This window comes from Primulina eburnea, chromosome 12, assembly GCF_022965805.1.
Source record: "Primulina eburnea isolate SZY01 chromosome 12, ASM2296580v1, whole genome shotgun sequence".
NCBI lineage: Eukaryota > Viridiplantae > Streptophyta > Magnoliopsida > Lamiales > Gesneriaceae > Primulina > Primulina eburnea.
The window spans coordinates 32,596,484-32,618,082 of record NC_133112.1 but is presented as its reverse complement, the minus strand read 5'-3'; the positions used below and the strand labels follow the sequence as shown (position 1 = coordinate 32,618,082).

Below are 21,599 nucleotides of genomic sequence, written 5' to 3'. Positions count from 1 at the left end.
AAAATGGCAAAATGGTTAATATAATACAACCGTGGGGGCTAATATATTGGGGTAGACGTGGCAGAAAAAAACTCGAAAGCGAAACCCTAAACCATGGTTAGCTGAAATTAGAGAACCGCAGTTAAGCTCCACCTCGTCTCTATCCGCTTCTTTCCCACCAAATTTCCAGCTCATTTCTCTTTAGTTTGCATTTAAAAATTGTTATAGTTTCAACCTCTTGTACGATAGGCTTGGTTGGTTGTACATTTGGTTTATCCCGTTCGCATTAATCATCTCTATCCTTTTCCATCCGAAAGCATAAAACGTCTCTCACTTTCTCTCTCTAGGAAACCCGTATCCATCTGTACAAATTCCTCATTTCCGTTCTCTCTCTCTGGAAAACTCTCCGAGGAAAGCAATTGAGAAACGGTTCCCTCGTGCTGACGTGGACGGCTTATCGGGATCGCTGTGAGTACTTTCACTTTGTTTTTTTGGTTTCTTGTGTGATTCAATTGATTTGGGATGACGAACAAGAGTTGGAGTGATGGAGGATAGGTTTGTACGCTGCTCCGTTTTTTCGTTGTTTAAGGCATTTTTTACTGAGAATTGAGTGAATTGGTTGAGTTTTTGAGGTTTTTTAGTTTTTGTTGATTTTTCTCTCTCTTTTTGCTGGATTTTGAGCTTCGTGTGAAAGATTAAAAGTTGTTTCATGAAAAATTGTATTTTCTACATGCTCACTTTATCGTTAAGTGTTGTTACTTTTGTAGCTTTTATTATTAAAGTTGTGTTTCTGGTAAATCTTGTAGTTCTACATAATATTTTATCGACTCTTAGTTGTTTTAATTTTTGGTGAGATTTGAAATTCTTTGCTGCAATCGCGTGCTATGATTCTTCACGCTGATTGTGCTGGAGGCTCTGTCGATTGTTGTGCTTTTACTCATCGACGGCACGCGTTGCAGTAGTTGTGTTTTTTGCTGGAAGGAAGATTTTGTGGAGAGCTTTCATCGCGTAGCTTACGTAGTTTCATGTTCTTTATTGTTCAAAAACTGCTTTCTACGAGTTATTTATTTGCAACCTGGTGGCTTTTGGCCTTACCTGGTCATTTACATATGAGAATGAAGATGATATGGTCTAAATTTATGAAAGTGGTTGCTGTGGTATGTAAGTTGCACTTCGTGGCTGTTACTTCCACGTTGAGGACGTACCTTTTTCGTTTGATTTGTATCGGCGAAAACTTTCACGGGACAGATCTACTTTCTGAGACCTCTGATATCATCATTTAGTTGCTACAATGTTTGTTCAGCTTTGAGAACTGGTTGTTTAATTTTATTTATTCTGTGGCAGTTTCCATTTTTTATTATCTGTTTGATTGCATGCATATTCTCCTCACATGGTAACTAGTTTGGATAAATGACCCTATGTGAAATGAAGGTGCTACCCTTGAATGAAATTGTGTACTTGAATTTTCTATTGATGCAGGCTTGTGGATGTTTCTCTTGAGACCACTTCATCTAGGTCTTGGAAAGCAGTTTCTTGGAAATTAGGGCCTGTAAAGTACAAAGTTAAATTGACATAACTATTGCTATGATGGTTTCAAGGTCATGTGGGAATTTCTTCGACTTGGCTTCTGAAGAATTACTGAACGTTCCTCAAACTCCTAGAGGTCTTCCAAGGGTGATGACTCTTCCTGGTATTATGTCTGATGGTAATGGGAACAGTGACGCCGAGTCAGACAGCACATCATCTGTTCGCCGCGAGAGGAAAATTATTGTTGCAAACATGTTGCCTTTGCATGCTCAGAAGGACAATGGGACTGGTAAATGGAGCTTTAGTTTGGATGCGGATTCGCTTTTGCTACAATCGAAAGATGGATTTACGCAAGATACTGAGGTTATATATGTCGGATCTCTCAAAGTTGAAATAGAAGCCAAAGAGCAGGAGGAAATTGCACAAAGACTTCTAGATGATTTCAACTGTGTGCCTGCTTTTCTTCCGCAAGATATCCAAAAAAAATTCTACCATGGTTTCTGTAAGCAACAACTCTGGCCTCTTTTCCACTACATGCTACCTATGTGCCCAGATCATGGAGATCGCTTTGACAGACAGTTGTGGCAGGCTTACGTGTCTGCAAATAAGAGCTTTGCCGACAAGGTCATGGAAGTAGTCAACCCTGAGGATGATTTCATCTGGATTCATGATTATCATCTCATGGTTCTACCTACATTTCTAAGGAAGCGTTACAATAGAATCAAGCTTGGGTTTTTTCTTCACAGTCCATTTCCTTCATCGGAGATATATAGAACATTGCCTGTTAGAGATGAAATTCTGAAAGGATTATTAAATTCTGATTTAATTGGTTTCCATACATTTGACTATGCACGTCACTTCCTGTCATGTTGTGGTAGAATGCTAGGCCTGGACTATGAATCTAAGAGAGGCCACATTGGACTTGATTATTTTGGCCGCACAGTGTATATAAAAATTCTTCCAGTAGGTATTCACATGGGTAGGCTGAAATCTGTGCTGAACTTGCCTTCTACATGCAACAAAGTCAAAGAAATCAGAGAGCAGTTCAAGGACAAGAAGTTGATTCTTGGTGTAGACGATATGGATATATTCAAAGGCATCAGTCTTAAGTTGCTTGCTTTTGAACAACTCCTGCAGCAGCATCGGGAGTTTCAAGGAAAACTAGTATTGATTCAAATAGTGAATCCTGCTAGGAGTTCTGGGAAAGATGTTCAAGAAGCCAAAAAGGAAACTTACTCGGCTGTAAAACGAATAAATGAGGTTTTTGGCTACCCTGGTTATGTGCCCATCATTTTGATCGATCGTCACGCATCTCGCAGTGAGAAGAGTGCTTATTATGCTATGGCAGAATGCTGCATAGTTAATGCTGTTAGGGATGGCATGAACTTGGTCCCTTATAAGTATGTAGTGTGCAGGCAGGGTTCTTCTAGTATGGATGAAGCAATGGGTACAAAAACAGATTCTCCTAGGACAAGCATGCTTGTTGTGTCAGAATTTGTTGGATGTTCACCTTCTCTGAGTGGAGCAATTAGGGTGAATCCATGGGATATTGATGCCGTAGCCGAGGCTATGAATATGGCAATTACCATTCCTGATGCAGAAAAGCGACTGCGGCATGAGAAACACTTCCGTTATGTTAGTTCTCATGATATAGCTTATTGGGCTCGTAGTTTCATGCAGGACTTGGAGAGAGCATGCAAGGATCATTATGATAAGCGTTGTTGGGGTATTGGATTAGGCCTCGGTTTCAGGGTTATATCACTTTCTCCTAGTTTTAGGAAGTTATCTGTGGATCACATAGTTTCAGCATATAAAAGGACTACTAGAAGGGCGATATTCCTGGACTATGATGGCACCGTCGTTCCTCAATCCTCCATGGTCAGTTCTCCCGCTCCTGATGTGGTGACTGTGCTTGATGCTCTGTGTAATGATCCAAATAACACAGTGTTTATTGTTAGCGGGAGAGGCAGGGTGTCGCTCAGCGATTGGCTTGCCCCATGTCAGAAATTGGGACTCGCTGCTGAACATGGATACTTTATAAGGTGTGGTAATATTTTAAGATCTAATGTTCACTTCTCTTTTGTGGAATTCGTTTCTGATCTTTTAGTTGCCTGCCTTTTTCTGACTAACTGATGGTCAATTTATTCTTTATTCAGGTCAAGCATAACCTCTGATTGGGAAGCTTTAGCTTTTGATCTTGATTGGAAAAAGATTGTGGAGCCAATTATGAAACTCTACACAGAAGCAACTGATGGATCTTATATGGAAATTAAAGAGAGTGCATTGGTGTGGCAACATCAGGATGCGGATCCTGACTTTGGATCCTGCCAAGCCAAGGAACTTTTGGTACACTTGGAAAATGTTCTTGCAAACGAACCTGTTGTGGTTCAGAGGGGACAACACATTGTTGAAGTAAAACCACAAGTATGATACCCTTGTCCCTCGCATCTCACACACAAAAAAATGTCCACTCATGCTCACACATGATTCCACTAATTATTCTTGATTTGCAGGGAGTGACCAAAGGTTTGGTTGCGGAAAAGGTGATAGCTATGATGGTTAATGATGGCAAAGCTCCAAATTTCGTGATGTGCATTGGTGACGATAGATCGGATGAAGATATGTTTGAGAGCATACTCAGCACGGTTTCTAATCCAACCCTTCCCGTAGCTCCAGAAATATTTGCTTGCACTGTTGGGCAGAAGCCAAGCAAGGCTAAATATTATCTTGATGACACTACGGATGTTGTGAAACTGCTTCGGGGGCTTGCCAGTTCTTCTAATCCAAAGCCTAGACAGCACAGTGCACACTTCCAGGTCGAGTTTGACAATGGCTTCTTATAAAGTTTGGTTGTTGTTCAAATTGACCACTGCTTATGTGAATTTCTTTTGTCGGTAGCAAAAAAAGGTGAGACATAATCTTAACTTGAAATAGGGGGGATATGGATGATGGGTTGAGTTGGCCTTTAGGGTGATCTTACTTTGATGCAATCATATCTTGTATTCCAAATGATGTTTTGCATCAAGTATCATGTACATAGATGAGTGACATGAAAATTTAGAACAATTTAAAATTGTAATACACACGTGCCATTCATTTAAATACATGAAATATGAAACAAAGTAATTTTATGGATTAGAAGATTTAGAATGGCCTGGATCTTCTTGTGTCCGCGAGTAGGATGTGAAGAAAGAGCCTTTTGGAAGAAATTCAGCTTGGCAAATGTTGGAGATGTTGACAAAGGCTTCATTGTTTTTGTATAGTTGAACTGATGATCCCAAATGTAATGTTTTGTTTGATTCATGATCTTGGCTGATCGATCTCGTTTGTTCACTTCATACTCACTGTTGACAAATGAAGTTTGTGAACTTTGATGAAGTTTTCCTCCCCATCATATACATATACCTTCCTTCAATTGTTGACATACTCACACAAACGTATACTGATATATTGAGATATTTATGTCGCTACGTAAAATGTTTACGGTTTAAAATGTTCCACTGAAAGTCACTTGATCTGGAGCTGATACATCGTTCTGAAAGTCACTTGATCTGGAGCTAATACGGCGTTCTTGGTTTCTGCACTGGCAAACAACTGGAATGGTCGCGGTCTTTATGCTCTGATAGATGCGTACGTGTATTGATGTATATTTGTTATGGGTACTCATGCTATTGAGATGTAATACGGATTAATCCATAGATTAAATTGTTTCTTCATTCTCGTGATCTTATAATAAAAAATGGTTTATGACGACAGAAAAAAGGATTTACTGTTCGACAAACTTTGGACTTTCCATTCTGAATTTGATTCACGGTGGGAAAAGAAGGTAATCGAGGCTAATTGCAATATAAAGTGTTTTTCAAAATGAAAATGTGATATAAAGTTTTTTTATTTCTTATCTATAAAAAAACTACCCACAAAATTTTGATTCGAACCTAAGACCTGAGTCTTGTACCCACCCTGCCCTTAGGTCAATGAATCTTGCCAGTATATAGTTAATTGATCTAAGAGTCGAGATAAAATTTTCTTTTCTAATGTAAATGAAATATAAAGTTTTTTCCCTTTGAAGTTAGGTTGTCAAGAGGGCCGGATGTAGCTTGTACTCTGGTTAATCATAGAATGGTGTGGACTTGGCGAGAAGCCGCAAGCAAAAAATGTACTGATTCTTTAACCTAAAAATTGTGAGCCCAAACATGATTTGGGTTCACTTATTTGGGTAAGAAACATGTATGAAGCATTTCCATGAAGAGATATACAAAGCGTAAATAGTAAGTTTTTTGTGAGGCGGTTCCATGAATTTACAAATCTTTATATGTGAGACGAGTTAACTTTACCGATATTCACAATAAAAAGTAATACTCTTAGCATAAAAAATAATATTTTTTCATGGATGACCCAAATAAGAGATCTGTTTCACAAAATACGATCCGTAAGACCGTCTCACACAATTTTTTTTATTTCAGCGACGATGTTGAGGTTAACTCTTTCGAAATATGAAATTAAAGAAGACATACTATATGAATATCCGTTTGAATTTAAGGTTTATTTTAAATTAAATCGAGATTAAGATCCATTGCGTGTCGGGTGAAAATTATACTTTTAAGAAACGTACTATATCTTTCCTCTAAAAATCTTGTGTTTTTCAACTTTTTAAAGGTCCAAAAAGGAGAAGTTACGGATTTTAGAGAAGATTGTATAGTGTTGTTTATGGTTCCATCACATGTTATGTTATACAAAAATCTCGTTTTTATTTCCACTATGTTTCTCGTTTTTATTGTAACTAAGTGCTCTTTCGGAAAAAATAAAAGTATAAAAACTTTTATTAAGTATAAAAAATGTATAAAAAATTGGGCCACTATGTTTTTCGTTTTTACACAATAAAATTAATTTTTATTTGATTTATAAAAAAGTGTAATCAATTTCTATTTTTTAAAATCAAATAACCAAAAAACTACGATTATAATTAAGTGCTCTTTCGGAAAAAAACTTCTAGATCAAATATTACATTTATTTTTTTTTAAAAAAATTCATGTTAATAAAGTTTCCAATCAAACACCATTAATCAGGCACTTTTGTATCCATTTGGAACATGTCCCTTTATTTTTCTGTCGAGAATTTCTCTTTTTAATTTTGATTGTGACATTCGAGTCTATTATTATTATTATTATTATTATTATTATTGCTACTTCTTCAATAATAATAAATTTTATTTTTGAAAAGAAAATTGGGTTTAAGAATTCTTGGAATTAAGCTACCAATCTTCTATATATTTTCCCTTTCCCCAAGAATTACTCTTGAAACTTCGTTACTCTTTTATTCGATTGGTACACTGTCAAATTAATATATTTTAAACAACCAAAACTTAATATTTTCAGACAAAATTAATATAAAATTGAATATTTTTCATCAAATGAAAACATGATCAATTTAAATAAACGCAAATTGACAAGTGTCGTGAATCGATGAGTTTTAGGACATCCTATCTTTCGAGATAAAGAGAGGCTTCAGTATTTTGCATTTAGTAAAGAAGAAAATGAATTTTAAGAAAAAGATTTAAAATGAATGTAAGTAATTTTTGGAACATCTATCTTTATGCTACCTTTAATCCTGGATCTAGAGAATATCAATGCCAAACTTTGTTCATGCTTATATATATATATATATATATATATATATATCCTGGATACACATGTATGTGAACACATAGGATGTGACATTTTAAGATATGATGAAATATAAGAAAATTGGACATCCAATAAATGAATATCACAACATCGATGTTCATATAAGTGTTCACGATAAATATATAACATATGAAAACTGCATATAATATTTTGATATCTTGGACGTATGTTGATGAACTCATGGACGCTCAGATATGTTCATGCAAACATCACGCTCACAGACAGTGGCAGATTCAGTGTAGGGCCGGAGGGGTCCACGGCCCCCTTGATTTTTTAAAATAATTATTACTATATAAAATATATATTATTATTTAGTATATATATTATTTGACCCATCAAAATTTAAAGTATCTATAATTAGTCTAATGGTTAAAAACTTTTGAGGTTTACACATATGATCACGTGTTCTATTCTTCTTATACTCTGTTTTTTGACATTGTTCTGTATTTTTTTTTTAAACTTAAATAACGAGCTTTTACAAAGGCCCAACTTAAAACCTTCATAGTTGGTTAATACAAACACAATCAAGAAAGCCATTTGAAATAATAACTTAACGTAACTTTTTGCAAAACATCTGCTATATTGTCGACTGAAGAGTGAAATATTGTGTGACGCGAGTTTAGAGACACATCGGAAGGAAAGACGAGGATTTTTGGAATTTTTTCTGACGTTCAGGAATTGAGGTAGACCGGCCCCCCAAACATATCATTCTGTATCCGTCCCTGCTCACATATGCTCACCAACAAACACCCGACACACACACACACACACATATATAAGCTCTAACATCTTATTAATTTTAAGAAATATAAAAAGATCTCTTGCTCTTGAATTACTATTTAACATGGTCTATAGTTTGACCGCCAAAAGCTGATAAAAAAGTAAATGGCTCCACTAGATTGTCCCATTATATTCTTTCTTTTCTATCCTTTTTTCCTCCAAATAAAAAGAAAAGGTTTACAGATATTGATCTTACATGCGGACACTGTTGAACACTTTTTGTTTTTTCTCTTTATTTTTTTATGAAAGGAATTTTGGCCACTATTATTCGGGTGAATATTGAGTAAATACCATATATGTGTACTAACATGCAAACCACGTACATTAAAGTAAACCTGCAAAAGTTTGTAAACATACTAAAATAGGGTTTGTTTCACCCTGCCCGTGCAGGATCCGGGCCCAACTCCTTGTAAAAAAAAAAAAATATTGACTCGAAAAAATCTGAACCGTTGGATCGTGCCTGCAGGGGTATAGGATCGACCGAACCCTAAAATAGAGAGATTATAAGATTCAAATATAGAACATTCGCGTGAAGCTTCACACACTCAACCAAATTAATCACTCATTAGGGACACTTTTGATTTTTTCTACAATAGAAGGTATTTTATATTCTTATGTTTAATTATATATTTATGTAAAATCATATTATTATCATTTAGAGGACATTAAAATTGAATTTAAGGTGACATAAATGCATGTTCAACTGATTAAGTTAACTCAAATTGATCACATTTAAGGGATTTATAGTGTGATGGGTCGCTATCAATTTATTTTAAAGAACCACCATCTCACAAATAAACAATATTCACATTATTTGTGCCCCAATTAATGTTAAACTCTTTTATTTTGTGTAAATGAATAAAAATAGTCCCTTATTATCAAAAAAAATATTTTTTTTTCCGATTCGGTTTTTTTCTTACAACACGCGATAGTAAAATATGTATTCTCATATTTGTCAAGGAAAGGGAATTGTCATGTATTTGGTTACGCAATCTTGTACAACTGCGAGAATGATTGAGGACAGAAAATTTGGCACTCACGAATTTGACATATCACATGGATCGTTGTAGTAATAGGCATGCAAATTAGTGTATATATATATAATATATTATTAGAATAGCTCTTGTATACCATTATTATCACAAGAATTACATATTGGAAATTCTCCCACTCTCGTTCTTTTTGTAACATAAAAAAACAACAGAAACAACATTTGATGTTTCCGACCCCTCCTTTTGCATCCCTTAGACCATTCGTGTATGATTCTAGTCTCTAAACCACTTGAGGGATACCACTACGAACAATGGATTCATGCTGTGTATCGGCAAAGGTAGGAAAAGTCACATCAATTATGAGGAAAAGTCAAGTCATCTTTTGCAGCGGAAAAAACAAATTGGCATTTGATTCAGACAATGAAAATGTGCGGAATATTCTTGCGTTCAATATCCCTTCATCGAGTTTTCTCTCATCTTATAGCTTTTGAGTGTCTAGTTTTATAATATTTGTGAAATGTTTGTTCTATTTGGAAACACAGTGAGTGGTTGTACACCATAAAATATTGTAGTCGAATCTTTTCATCTTGCATGTAGTTTTTACCCTAATAATTTTGAGGGGTTTTCCACGTAAATCTCGATTTCCGGTTTTATATTTTATTGCCATATTATTATCTCGAGTTGTCGCACGTGGGCCCAACAAATTGTATCAAAGCCTTGGTTTAAATTTTTTTAAAATTCTGAGTATGCTCTGTGATTACAGCCTAGACTGATCTTCTACATCAGAAATATTTTTAAAAGATCTTTTTATTAAGGCGAGATTATTTTCTCTAGTCTACTAAATTGTTGTAGACATAATGACGGACATGTACGAGATAACAAAGTTCAATTGAAGTAATTTTATGCTGTGAAAAATAAAGATACAAGCAGTTTTAAGAAAAGAGAATTGTTTGGCAGTTATTGGAGATAAACAGGTGGAAATGAAGGATAATGGAAAATCGAATCAGATGAATGATATTGTTGTTGACAATTTACACTTGGCTATAGCAAACGAAGTATTTTCAAGTATCTCTTAGATAAAAACAACAAAAATTATCTGTGATACTCTGACAAATATTTACGAGGTCAAGTCACTATACAACAAGATTTTCCTAAAGAAAATGCTTTATACTCTTCGGATGACGGAATCCTTATTGATGAACGATCATATCAACATACTAAATACTCTATTTGTCCAAATCACTTATGTGAAACATAAAATAGAGGAAAATGAACGTGCAGATATTTTACTTCGAAGTCTATCAGATTCATATAATCAATTTATCATCAACTTAACCAACAATATTATTATGAGCTCTCTAAAATTCGACGATGTCTTAACTGCGGTTATCGGAGAAGAAAGCCCGCGCAAGAATAAGGAAGATATATTGGTAACTTCGAAGCAGGCAAAGGCTTTACTGATGATAAGAGGAAGATTTATAAACCGTGACTCCAGTGGAAGCCAAAGACGAGGTAGATCAAAGTCGAGAAGTAAGAAGAAAAATATTTACTGTTTAATTGTAGCTGTAAAGGGTACTTCAAGAAAAAATGTTCGAGTATCGAGAAGAATTCTCAAGGAAATGTGGTCAGCACTTCAGGCGATGGTGAAATATTATTCAGGGAATCGGCAAAAGTGCAGAAATCATGCACAAATTTTGTGACACATGGATTATGGATTCAGGAGTGACGTGACATGACGTCTCAAAGAGAATGATCTGATCATTATGAACCATTCTCAGGATGATCTGTATTCATGAGAAATGATTATGCCTTAAAAATTGCTGGGGTCGGTACTATAAAAAATCGGTATTATCAAAATAAAAATATTTGATGGTACCATTCGCACCATACATGAGCTACGACATGTGAAGGGATGTCCTCGGGACAATTAAATGATATCGATTGCAAAACTCGTATCGAGAACGAGATCATGAAACTTGTGAAGAGTGCGTTCGTGGTTATGAAGGTGAAAAAATTTGATGCAAATCTGTATTTTTTTTTGGGAGAAACACATAAAGAACTAACTGTTGCATCAGTTGGTTCAAGAGAAGACTTAACAATGTTATGGCATAGAAAGCTTGGGCATATTTCAGAACGAGGGTTGAAAATTCTCTCAGAACTGAAGCTGTTGGCGGGACTTACAAAAATGTCACTACTTTTGTGAGCATTATGTTACCAGTGAACAACAAAGATTAAAGTTTGACACTCCCAATGCCAAAAGAAAAAGCATATTGGAGCTGATTCATTCAGATATTTGACAAGCACCGGTTGTATCCCTAGGAGGAGCGAGATACTTTGTCTCATTCATTGATGATTTTTCTAGGAGATGTTAAGTGTATCCAAACAAGAAGAAATCAGATGTTTTTCAGATCTTCAAAGATTTCAAAGCGTGGATTGAATTTGATTTTGAAAAGAAAATCAAGTGTTTGAGGACTGACAACGAAGGAGATTATACCAATGACAAATTGATGTATTTTGTCAATATGAGGGCATCAAAAGATAGTTTACGACGGCTTACAGACCTCAACATAATGGAGTGGCGGAGCGAATGAACATGACCTTGTAAACAGAACAAGAGCCATGTTGAAGACTGCGGGTCTAGATAAGTCATTTTGGACAGAAACAGTTAAAATCGCTTGTTATATTATCAATCGTTCTCCTTCTGTAGCGATTTATCTAAAGACTCTGATGGAGATGTGGACTGAGAAGCCGACTGAATATTCTTATTTGCATATATTTGGAAGTTCTGTGCACTTTCTGTACAATGATCAAGGAAGATCATAGTTGGATCCGAAATCTAGAAAATGTATCTTCTTGGGTTATGATGATGTCGTAAAAAGGTTTCACTTGTGGGATTTTACTGTCTACAAGCTTGTCATCACCAGATATGTTATCTTCGAGGAAGATAGGGTAAATGGAGATAAATGCATACTGAATTCAGAAACTAATATATTTCATGTGGAAAATAAGACGGACGAATGTAAAATTTCTTGTGAAGTAGTACCAAAACACAAAGAACAAGAACATATTGAGTCTGAGGTTTCAAATGTGAGGCACTCAACTCGAGATAGAAAACCACCACGTTGGCTTTCAGATTATGCCACTGAAAACAATATTTCATATTGTCTTTTATCAAAGGACGGCGGGTCATCGAATTTCCACGAAGCTACTCAAAGCTAAGATGTATCCTTATGGATGATAACAATGCACGAAGAATTAGAGGCATTAAACAAGAATAAAACTTGAGATCTTGTTACACTACCACGAAAGAGAAAATCCATTGGTAAATATGAGTCCATAAGATCAAGCGTAATGACAATAACCAAGTGGAGCGATATCATGGAAGATTGGTTGTAAAAGGGTATGCTCAGAAAGAAGACATTGACTTCAATGAGATATTTTCTCATATGATTCGGGTTACAACAATCTGGGTAGTTTTGACATTATGTGCTTTGTTTGACCTACATCTAGAACAACTAGATGTGAAAACAACATTTCTTCATGGAGATCTTGAAGAAGAAATCTATATATTCCAGCTAGAAGGTTTAGCAGAAAAAAACAAAGAGAACTTGGTTTGCAGGTTGAACAAATCTCTGTATAGTCTAAAACAGACGCCGAGGTGTTGGCACAAGAGATTCTATTCCTATATAATGAGCCTTGGATACAACAGACTGAGTGCAGACTTTTGTACGTATTTCAAGAGGTCTAGTGATGATTATATCATTTTGCTGTTGTATGTGAATGACATGCTGGTAGCAAGCCCCAACAAAGATCGGGTCCAAGGATTGAATGCATAGTTGGCTAGGGAATTTGATATGTAGGACTTGGGACCATCAAAAAAGTTTCTAGGGATGCAAGTTCACCAAAACAGAAGTAACAGAAAGATTTGGCTTTCATAGAAAAATTATTTGAAGAAAGTCTTGCAACGCTTAAACATGCAAGATAGTAAGCCAATTTCGACCCCTCATCGTGTTAACTTCAAGTTATCCTCCGAGATATATCCTAGCAGTGAAGCAGAGATGATGAAAATTTCTCGAGTACCGTATGCATCAGCAGTGAGAAGTTTGATGTTCGCTATGATCTGCACAAGACCAGACATTGCTCAAGCTGGGAGTAGTTAGTCAGTATATGACGAATTCTGGACGAGAGGATTGGAGCACTGTTAAAAGAATATTTAGATATATTAAGGGTAATTCAAATGCTGCATTATGTTATAGAGGATCTGATTTTACACTCAGGGGCTATATCGATTCAGATTATGCATGTGATCCTGATAAGAGAAAATCTACTACTGGTTATGTGTCTACACTTGCAGAGGGAGCAGTAAGCTGAGTTTCAAAATTGCAAACAGTTGTGGCATTATCTACAGTGAAGGCAGAATATTTGGCACCTACTCAAGCATTTAAGGAGACAATATAGATTAAAAGCTTATTGGAGGAGATTGGGCACAAACAAGAGAATGTTCATTTGTTTTGTGACAATCAAAGTGTCTTGCACATCGTAAGAAATCTAGTCTTTCATTCCAGGACTAAACACATTGGAGTTCAATCTCACTTTGTTCGAGAAGTATTAAAAGAAGGAATCATGAGTATGCATAATATCCATACAAATGATAACATAGCTGATTTTTGACCAAGTCAGTGAACCTTAATAAATTTGAATTGAGTAGATCCTCAAGTTTCCCAGCAAAAACATAAGCAGCAGCGAATGACAAGATTGAAAAAATGTGTGGAGATGTGTTTGATTTTCAATCAAATCTCCAAGTGGAAAAAATGTCGGCAAAGCTAGGAAATGTCACATTAAATATAAGGAAAAGTCAAGTCATTTATTGCAGCGGGAAAAATGAAATTAGCATTTGATTCAGACAATGAAAATGTGCAGAAGATACTTGTATTCAGACGAGGAATTGTATCTAAAAGTAGATGCATTATTTCATAATTCAAGCATCCCTTCATCAAGTTCTCTATCATCTTGTAGCATTTGAGTGCTTAGTTCTATAATATTTGTGAGATGTTTGTTCTCATATATTAAGATAATGTGTATTTTCTTTGGAAACAAAGTGAGTTATTGTACATTTGTACACCATAAAATGTTATAGTTGAATTATTTTCATCTTACCCGTGGTTTTATCCTAATAATTATTAGGGTTTCCACGTAAATCTCAGTGTCCAGTTTTTTACTTTATTTCCATATTACTATTTCAAGTTGTCACACGTGGGACCAACACTATGCACATTAGCCATATTTCGAAGAACAAACTTGGATTTGTTAATGGATCTATTAAAGCACCAATCTCTACAAATTCAAAACATCATATATGGAAGAGATGGAATGACATGGTTTTATCATGGATCTTAAACGAAATTCATCCAATAACGACATCCACCAAAGTTGGGAAAAATCTCAAAGAGAGGTTTTCACAAGGAGATGTGTTAAATGTCTCACATTCATCCAATAACGACATCCACCAAACTTGGGAAAGACAATTCTCCAATTCGAGCTAGCTTTTGGAAATGAGTTAGGTCCAAGTCTCAATATTAACATGGTAACAAAGTCAAGATCAATCTTTATGTGTTGGATTGTCTTATGGGCTTACCGATAATGTCTTGTAAAATCTTTACGCTCTATATGTTCATTACTGAGCGTAAGAGAGTGTGTTAAATTTTTCACATAAGATGATTAAGTCATTAAGAAATGTATATACGATCTTGAAAAATCCTCTCCTTGAGTTAGTTTTCGGAGTTGAATTAGTTCCAAGTCATAATTTAATAAGATGATTCAAGGATATTTCAAATTCGTCAAAAATCATCTAACACCTACAAAGACAACAATATGTCTCTACTTATTTCACAAAAGTTAAAGCTCTTTGGGATGAATTGGCTTCATACCATGATCCTCTTCGTTTCAATTGTGGAGGATTAAAATCACATGTTGAACATGAAGAAAAAGAAAGGGTCATGAAGTCTTTTATGGGACTTATATGAGGGTATCTTGATGATGAGGCCACTACTTGACACTCGCCAAACCCATTATCTTGTGCTTCAACAAGAACGACAAACTGATGTTGCAGCCAAGAGTGAATCAAACATTGATAACTACGCGATGCAATCCTCTCATGAAGGCCAAAATAACCACATTTTTGCAACAAAGGACAACAACTACATGGGGACAATGTTTCCCATCGAGGAATACAATAAATTAATGGCGTTTCTTCACCAAGAAAATGGTAATGATCAGCCTCTTGCAGACATTATAGGTACACCAACTTGCAATATTACTCAACGTAGGCCAGTTCTCAACTTCATATTGGATTGTCGATAGCGGCACAACAACCCATATATCCAAATCTGCACCAACTCATAATGAATCAGACTCATTGTGATTTTGTTGGATTAACTGCTGGTGTTATAACAAAAGTTAAATCCATTGGTTTCGTAAAACTATCTTCTGATTTAGTTTTGGATGAAGTGCTACATGTGCCTAAATTTTGAGTGTTACAATGCATATTGATGTAATGTAACTTTTCATCCGATATAGATGTGGGTATGAAGAGGACGATTGGTCTAAGGCAAGCAATATAATGGGTTGTACTATCTCCAATCGATCCAAAATCCACACCTTGCTAATAATGTCAATCACATCTTGGGACATCCTTCCTCCTCTCTTATTCGAGAATTATCAAAAAACATTCCATATATACTTTTTGGTTCCCAAGAAAGAAGTGTTTTTTGATTTCCAAGCGAGAATTATCCTTCATTTCTCTACATTACACCGGTTTTACCCATGCTATTTGGTGGCGAAAAAACTTTCTTTTTCTATTGATCCACACAAACCAACCAATATATCCTATGAGACATCTCAAAATGAATCTCCACATCATATGGATATCGACACATAACCGGCACCAATTTTGTCCCAAAATTACTCTACTCCACTCATTCACTCTAAGCAATCAACCAAAACTTCAGCTCATCTTCAGGACTACCAAGTAAACCATGCTATATTGCTTGCACTAGTAGCAAACTCTTCTCCCACATCTGCCAGCAAGTATCCGTTAAATAAGTACAATTCTCACTCTAACATCTCTCATTGTAATAAGAATTTTGTGCACATCTCTCACTTGGTTGAATCAACATCTTATGCCAGATAAGATCCAAAGTGGGTTGAGGTAATGCAAACATAACTTCAGGCTTTAGAAGAAAAAAACACATAGATCTTGGTTCACCTTCTTCCAACCCACAAACCTATTGGATCCAAACGAGCTTTCAAAATTGATGTCTTTCAGACGATATAATAGAAAAATATAAAGCGCGACTTGTGGATAAAGGATTCACACAATGGGAAGGGACCGATTACACCAGAACCTTTGCTATAGTTGCAAAACGTACCACTGTACGTTGCCTTTTGGCTATAGAGGATATTCACATACGGAGTCTTCACCAAATGGATGTCCAAAATGATTTCCTTCATGGAGAACTTGATGAAGAAGTATATATCCGACATCCACATGGTTTACATCGATGTGGGGATGAATTTTTCTGTTGACTCAAGAAGTCATTATATGGACTCAAGCAAGCCTTGAAGCTGGTTTTACAAATTTTTTACTTCAATTCAAAACATTGGTTTTGAGCAATATCAAGTGTAGATTACTCTTTTGTTAACAAAATTTTGTGATAATTCTTTCATTGTTATATTACTTTATGCCAGTGAGTGATTATCACAGGAAATGATGGAAAATTGATTGATGATCTCATGAGGTTTCTCAATAGACATTTTGGATAAAGATCTCGGTTCTTTGAAGTTCTTTCTTGGAGTTGAAGTTGCACGCTCTAAAGCTGGAAATTCTATACGTCAACGGAATTATTGGTTAGACATAATTGAAGAAACTGGTTTACTTGGTACAAAACCAACCAATTTTCTTATGCAACAAAATGTCAAGTTGAGTTCAAGTGATGGAGATCTCCTCGAGGATCCAATCTATTATCACATAATAGTCGAGAAATTGATCTATCTCACAATACAAGATCATAAATCGCATATTCAGCTTTTGTACTTGGTCAATTTATGCATCAAACAAAAAAGCCTCATCTTGATTATGTACACCGCCTTCTTAGATGTCTCAAGATAGCACCAGGACAAGGTTGCAATATCTCAAGATAGCACTAGGACAATTTATGCATCAACATGCAAGATAGTAAGCCAATGTAAAATGTTATATTAAAATTAATATTTTTCTATATGATTTTCCTTGTAATGTTTTAGTGACCACCGTTCTACGAGGGCTGTTATAAAATGAGGTCTTATAATTAGTCAAAATTAGTTATTAATATAATACCTAATTGACTTCTTCATTATTTTAATCATTTTTCTGTCATAGTCGACGTGACGTTGTATATTACTGATACGATGCTCAACATTATTGATATGTATGTCGTTATATTAGAATTCTCATGAAAAATGATATGAAAATCAAGTTATTTTATTGATTTTTTTTAACTAATCAGATGTCCATTACCAAATTAGAACGGATTTACATGACCAAAATTTTCTTTTCTTGAAAGTGAAATTCAATATACTACTTTCTTCCAATAATTAAAAAAATAAAACTACTACTTAAGGAATTCTCGACACTTATTAACGTGATTTACAACTACTGTGTTAAATCTGAGTGTTGCCCAATGTACAACCAAATGTAAAGGTTGCAAGCTCTTTCCATTAAAAAAATTCAGATTCCAAGCACACACTTTTTATTTTATGTAAACAAAATCTAATCAACCATTCATTGAAGAGATTAGATTTCACTTTTGCACAACAATATCTAAATTTATATAAAATTAGCCTTTACTCTTTACTGTATTTTCCGTTAAAAAGCATGTGTTGACAGCCTTAAGTTTGCTGTTTAAATGTCCCATCATTATCGTATTTTGCACAGATATCATTTCGCACACCCCAATTCAATTCTGTTAGCTGATTATTGGTGTTGGATTGTCCTCTAAATATGATGATTACGCACAATCAAAATCTTGTATGAGAGGATCGGAGTTTTGATTCCATTTTCTGTTTAAGAAGGAGAATGGTGGTGGGGCTCCACGCTACCATTCACTCCACCCAACACAGACTCCCCGTCTCGCATTCTTTCGTTCCTTTTTCTCTGTCATTAGCCATTTCACACTCCCCTCACTCTTCGCTCACTGCCTCGCCTCGCGCACACCATTACTTTTTGCCATCTTCCTTTTATTCTCTTGTTCTTTTCATCAAAAGAATCTCAAAACCCACAAACCCTTCTGTTTTTAGACTTTAACTTTCGAGCAATGCGGCCTTTCGATCTCTAATTTTGAACCTTTTTGGTAGTTCTCTGTGTTTCTTGAACGTATGCTTTGAGACATGGCTTTTAAGATGGGGGAAAACGTTCTGGCCTTGCTCTTCACGGTTATTCTTCTTTTTGGTGGTGTGTACTCTGTCTCACTTACTTCCTCACCTGCCAGTAAGTATTTTCCTTTGCACATTTTGTTTGTATGGATATGCATTTCTATTGTGTCCTTTGAGCTTCTTCTCGTTTGATCAGTTTTTTTTAAAAAAAAATATTTGAACCTTTTATTCTTTCACTGATTGAACAGGGATTGTTAATGGGTTTTTCTCAAATGCATTTTCCATGGCGATGAAACGGGTTTTATCACTCAAGGTCACGACGAAAGCAGGTAAAGATTAATTATACAATGTATTGAAAATTTCGTGAAATATTGTATTTTGATATTTTTTGTTCGTTAAATGCGAAAATCGGCATGATTTTATGACGTTTTGCAGTGATATCAGGACGTCCAATGATGAAATTTGAGACCTGGGTATAATGTGGAGACTGTCTTTGATGGCAGCAAGCTTGGCATTGAGCCGTATGCTGTTGAAGCATTATCTGATGGGGACCTTCTAATTTTGGATTCCGCTAATAGCAATCTTTATAAGATTTCCTCCTCTTTGTCCCTATGTAAGTTTTTGAAGTGGTTCACCTTTTATTGTGATTTATTGGTTAAATCACTCGACCTAGTTGTGTATGTCTTGGTGCTTTCTTAGATCATGTGGTGCGGTTTTTGCCCAAGACTGTTCTACTTATATCCATATATTGATTTACCTGTTGTTTGAAGCTGAATGGAATTTATACGTTTGTTCTAAATTGGAAGTTGAATTGCTGATGTTGATACTATGTTGGACTCTTGTCTCCATACTTTTGTTGACAATGATATGCCAAAATGGGTTAATTAGCTAAGTTTGGTTTGTCAACTGTTTTGAAATGGTTGCTTCTACTACATACTTTTGGTCTAGCCCTGAATAGGGCGTATTTCATTTTCTAGCTGTAGTATAGTAGACGTCAGATGTGCGATAATTTGGGGTTGTAAGATTGCTGTAATGTATTAGAAGACCCTATTCTTCTTTTTTTGGAGCACACGATTTTTAGCACAGAATTGATTGCTGGGAATTCAACTCAAAAGTTTTATCAACTGATTCCTGCCCTTTTTAATATGTTCCCCTCCCCCTTCACATCGACTAAATTTGCTAATATATATTTCAGACAGCCGGCCAAAGTTGGTTTCAGGGTCTGCTGATGGATACTATGGACATGTGGATGGAAAATTGAGGGAAGCAATGATGAATCACCCGAAAGGGCTTACAGTTGATGACAGAGGAAACATTTATGTTGCCGACACAGATAATATGGCAATCAGAAAGATTAGTGATACAGGTATTCTTCTTGATTTTCTATTTAGCCTACATAGAAGGATGGTTGTGTGTATGGTTACATTTATTTGTTGTTGCCTTGTTTTGGTGAGCGACCATAAACAATTGTGATGGCTTATGGATTCCAATTGCGGTCATCTTGCTTTCTCTAGGGGTCACAACCATTGCTGGAGGCAAACGGGGTCGTGGTGGTGGACATGTAGATGGACCAAGCGAAGATGCAAAATTTTCAAATGATTTTGATGTGGTCTATATTGGGAGCAGTTGCTCTCTTCTCGTTATTGACCGTGGAAACAAGGCAATTCGTGAAATACAACTCCATTTTGATGATTGTGCTTATCAGTATGGAAGTGGTTTCCCCATAGGTAAGATACCTCAAACATTACTCGTTAATCTCAAGTATGTTCATAACGAAATTTATAAGATGGAATATCTGCAGGCATTGCGGTGCTTATAGCAGCTGGATTCTTTGGTTATATGCTAGCCTTGCTTCAACAAAGGGTTGGATCTATTGTTTCTTCTCAAGACGTGAGTTGAATTTCATGACATATCTAGTTTCTGAAGGATGACTACTATTTTATCTTTAGCTGGTCAATTATCCATATCTTTTACCTTCTATTATTTGCATCAGGAAATTGTGGAAGCACGTGTTTCTCCCAACACATATCAGACTCCAATGAAATCTGTGAAACGACCTCCACTAATTCCAACAGAAGATGATCAAGAAAAACAAGAAGAAAGCTTTCTGGGATCTATTGGGAGATTGGTTGCCCAAACTGGAGCATCTGCTGCAGAAATCATGGGAGGAGTGTTCACTGTGTTCCACAAGAAGCCATCAAGACATAATAGCCAAAATCAGTATTACCAACATCAAAAGTATTCAAATTCTTGGCCGTTGCAAGAGAGCTTTGTTATTCCAGATGAGGATGAGCCTCCTACCGTTGAAACTCGGACCCCTACTCCACGGAAAACCTATCCCTTCATGTCCAAAGATTCCGAGAAAATGCAACAGCTTCGCCAAGGCCGTGCTTTCTATAGTGAGTGGGACGGAGATCATCAGCAACAACAAACAAAGAAGCAGCAACATCATCATCAGTACCGTTCCTCTGCCCCACAAACTTACTACGAACAGAGCTTTGAGAATACCAATGAGATAGTTTTTGGGGCAGTGCAAGAGCAAGACAAACAGCAAGAAAACATGGTAATTAAGCCTCTCAACCATGGTTTTCCTGTTTATGATCATCGTAACATTCATTCTCGAGTCAGCCATGGGTATGGACATTGATCTTTAGTGCACATGCATAATGTTCTTTAATTTTTCAAGATTTCTTGTGGGTGGGATGTATTAAAAGTTTGGGGTATAGCTAGCTAGGTGCAAATTATTGTATTCCTACACCTTTGGAGATGGCATCTTTTGCTAGACTAGGTTTCCTAGTGTAAAATTCACCTTATATATCTATTGTAGCTGTTGAAAAGAAATGTTATCAAACATAAGTTTTTCGAAATCTGTTAGTTTTTCGAGAATATGGGTTGGCTCCCTTAAAAATTGTTATTCGTCCGCTGTTAATTCACCCAACACATGTTGGGCAAATCCATATGTGTGGTTTTTTCTATTCTAATGCACAGTATCCAAATTGGTGTACCAAAGCATGTGATAATAGTTATTTAATTATTTTATCATACGATATATATGTTTAAAATGAATTTATCCTATCAAAATTAGCAATTATCATCTTATATTATTTTATGCAATTATAATTAATTAATTAATTATGGTGTTTTTTTATTTTAATTGTTATTGTAATAATAGCTTACAAGACTTCTATAGCAACTTGGGTTAATCATTTTCGTAAAGCGATGACGAATA

General features: G+C 35.7%; 1 protein-coding gene and 1 pseudogene across 2 annotated transcripts; both read left to right on the top strand.

Annotated features, from left to right (window-relative positions):
• The first annotated feature begins 272 nt into the window (after positions 1 to 272).
• Positions 273 to 4,826, top strand: LOC140808274 (probable alpha,alpha-trehalose-phosphate synthase [UDP-forming] 9). 2 transcript variants are annotated; one of them, XM_073165349.1, is made up of 4 exons: positions 273 to 447; positions 1,459 to 3,548; positions 3,663 to 3,930; positions 4,020 to 4,826. In XM_073165349.1, the coding sequence occupies exons 2-4, from the start codon at positions 1,564 to 1,566 to the stop codon at positions 4,347 to 4,349; spliced, it is 2,583 nt and encodes an 860-aa protein (XP_073021450.1). In that variant the 5' UTR covers positions 273 to 447; positions 1,459 to 1,563; the 3' UTR covers positions 4,350 to 4,826. The 2 variants fall into 2 exon arrangements, with proteins under 2 accessions (XP_073021450.1, XP_073021451.1); XM_073165350.1 differs by having other exon boundaries at positions 283 to 534.
• Positions 4,827 to 17,923: 13,097 nt separating this feature from the next.
• Positions 17,924 to 21,244, top strand: LOC140807779 (uncharacterized; annotated as a pseudogene).
• The last annotated feature ends 355 nt before the right edge of the window (positions 21,245 to 21,599 follow it).

What these genes read in the sequence shown, in the direction of transcription:
- LOC140808274 (XM_073165349.1), top strand. Translation starts at nt 1,564, where the DNA reads ATGATGGTTTCAAGGTCATGTGGGAATTTCTTCGACTTGGCTTCTGAA. An exon ending in GAACATGGATACTTTATAAG is followed by an intron (nt 3,549 to 3,662) that starts GTGTGGTAATAT and finishes TTCTTTATTCAG; the next exon opens with GTCAAGCATAACCTCTGATT. An exon ending in TTGTTGAAGTAAAACCACAA is followed by an intron (nt 3,931 to 4,019) that starts GTATGATACCCT and finishes CTTGATTTGCAG; the next exon opens with GGAGTGACCAAAGGTTTGGT.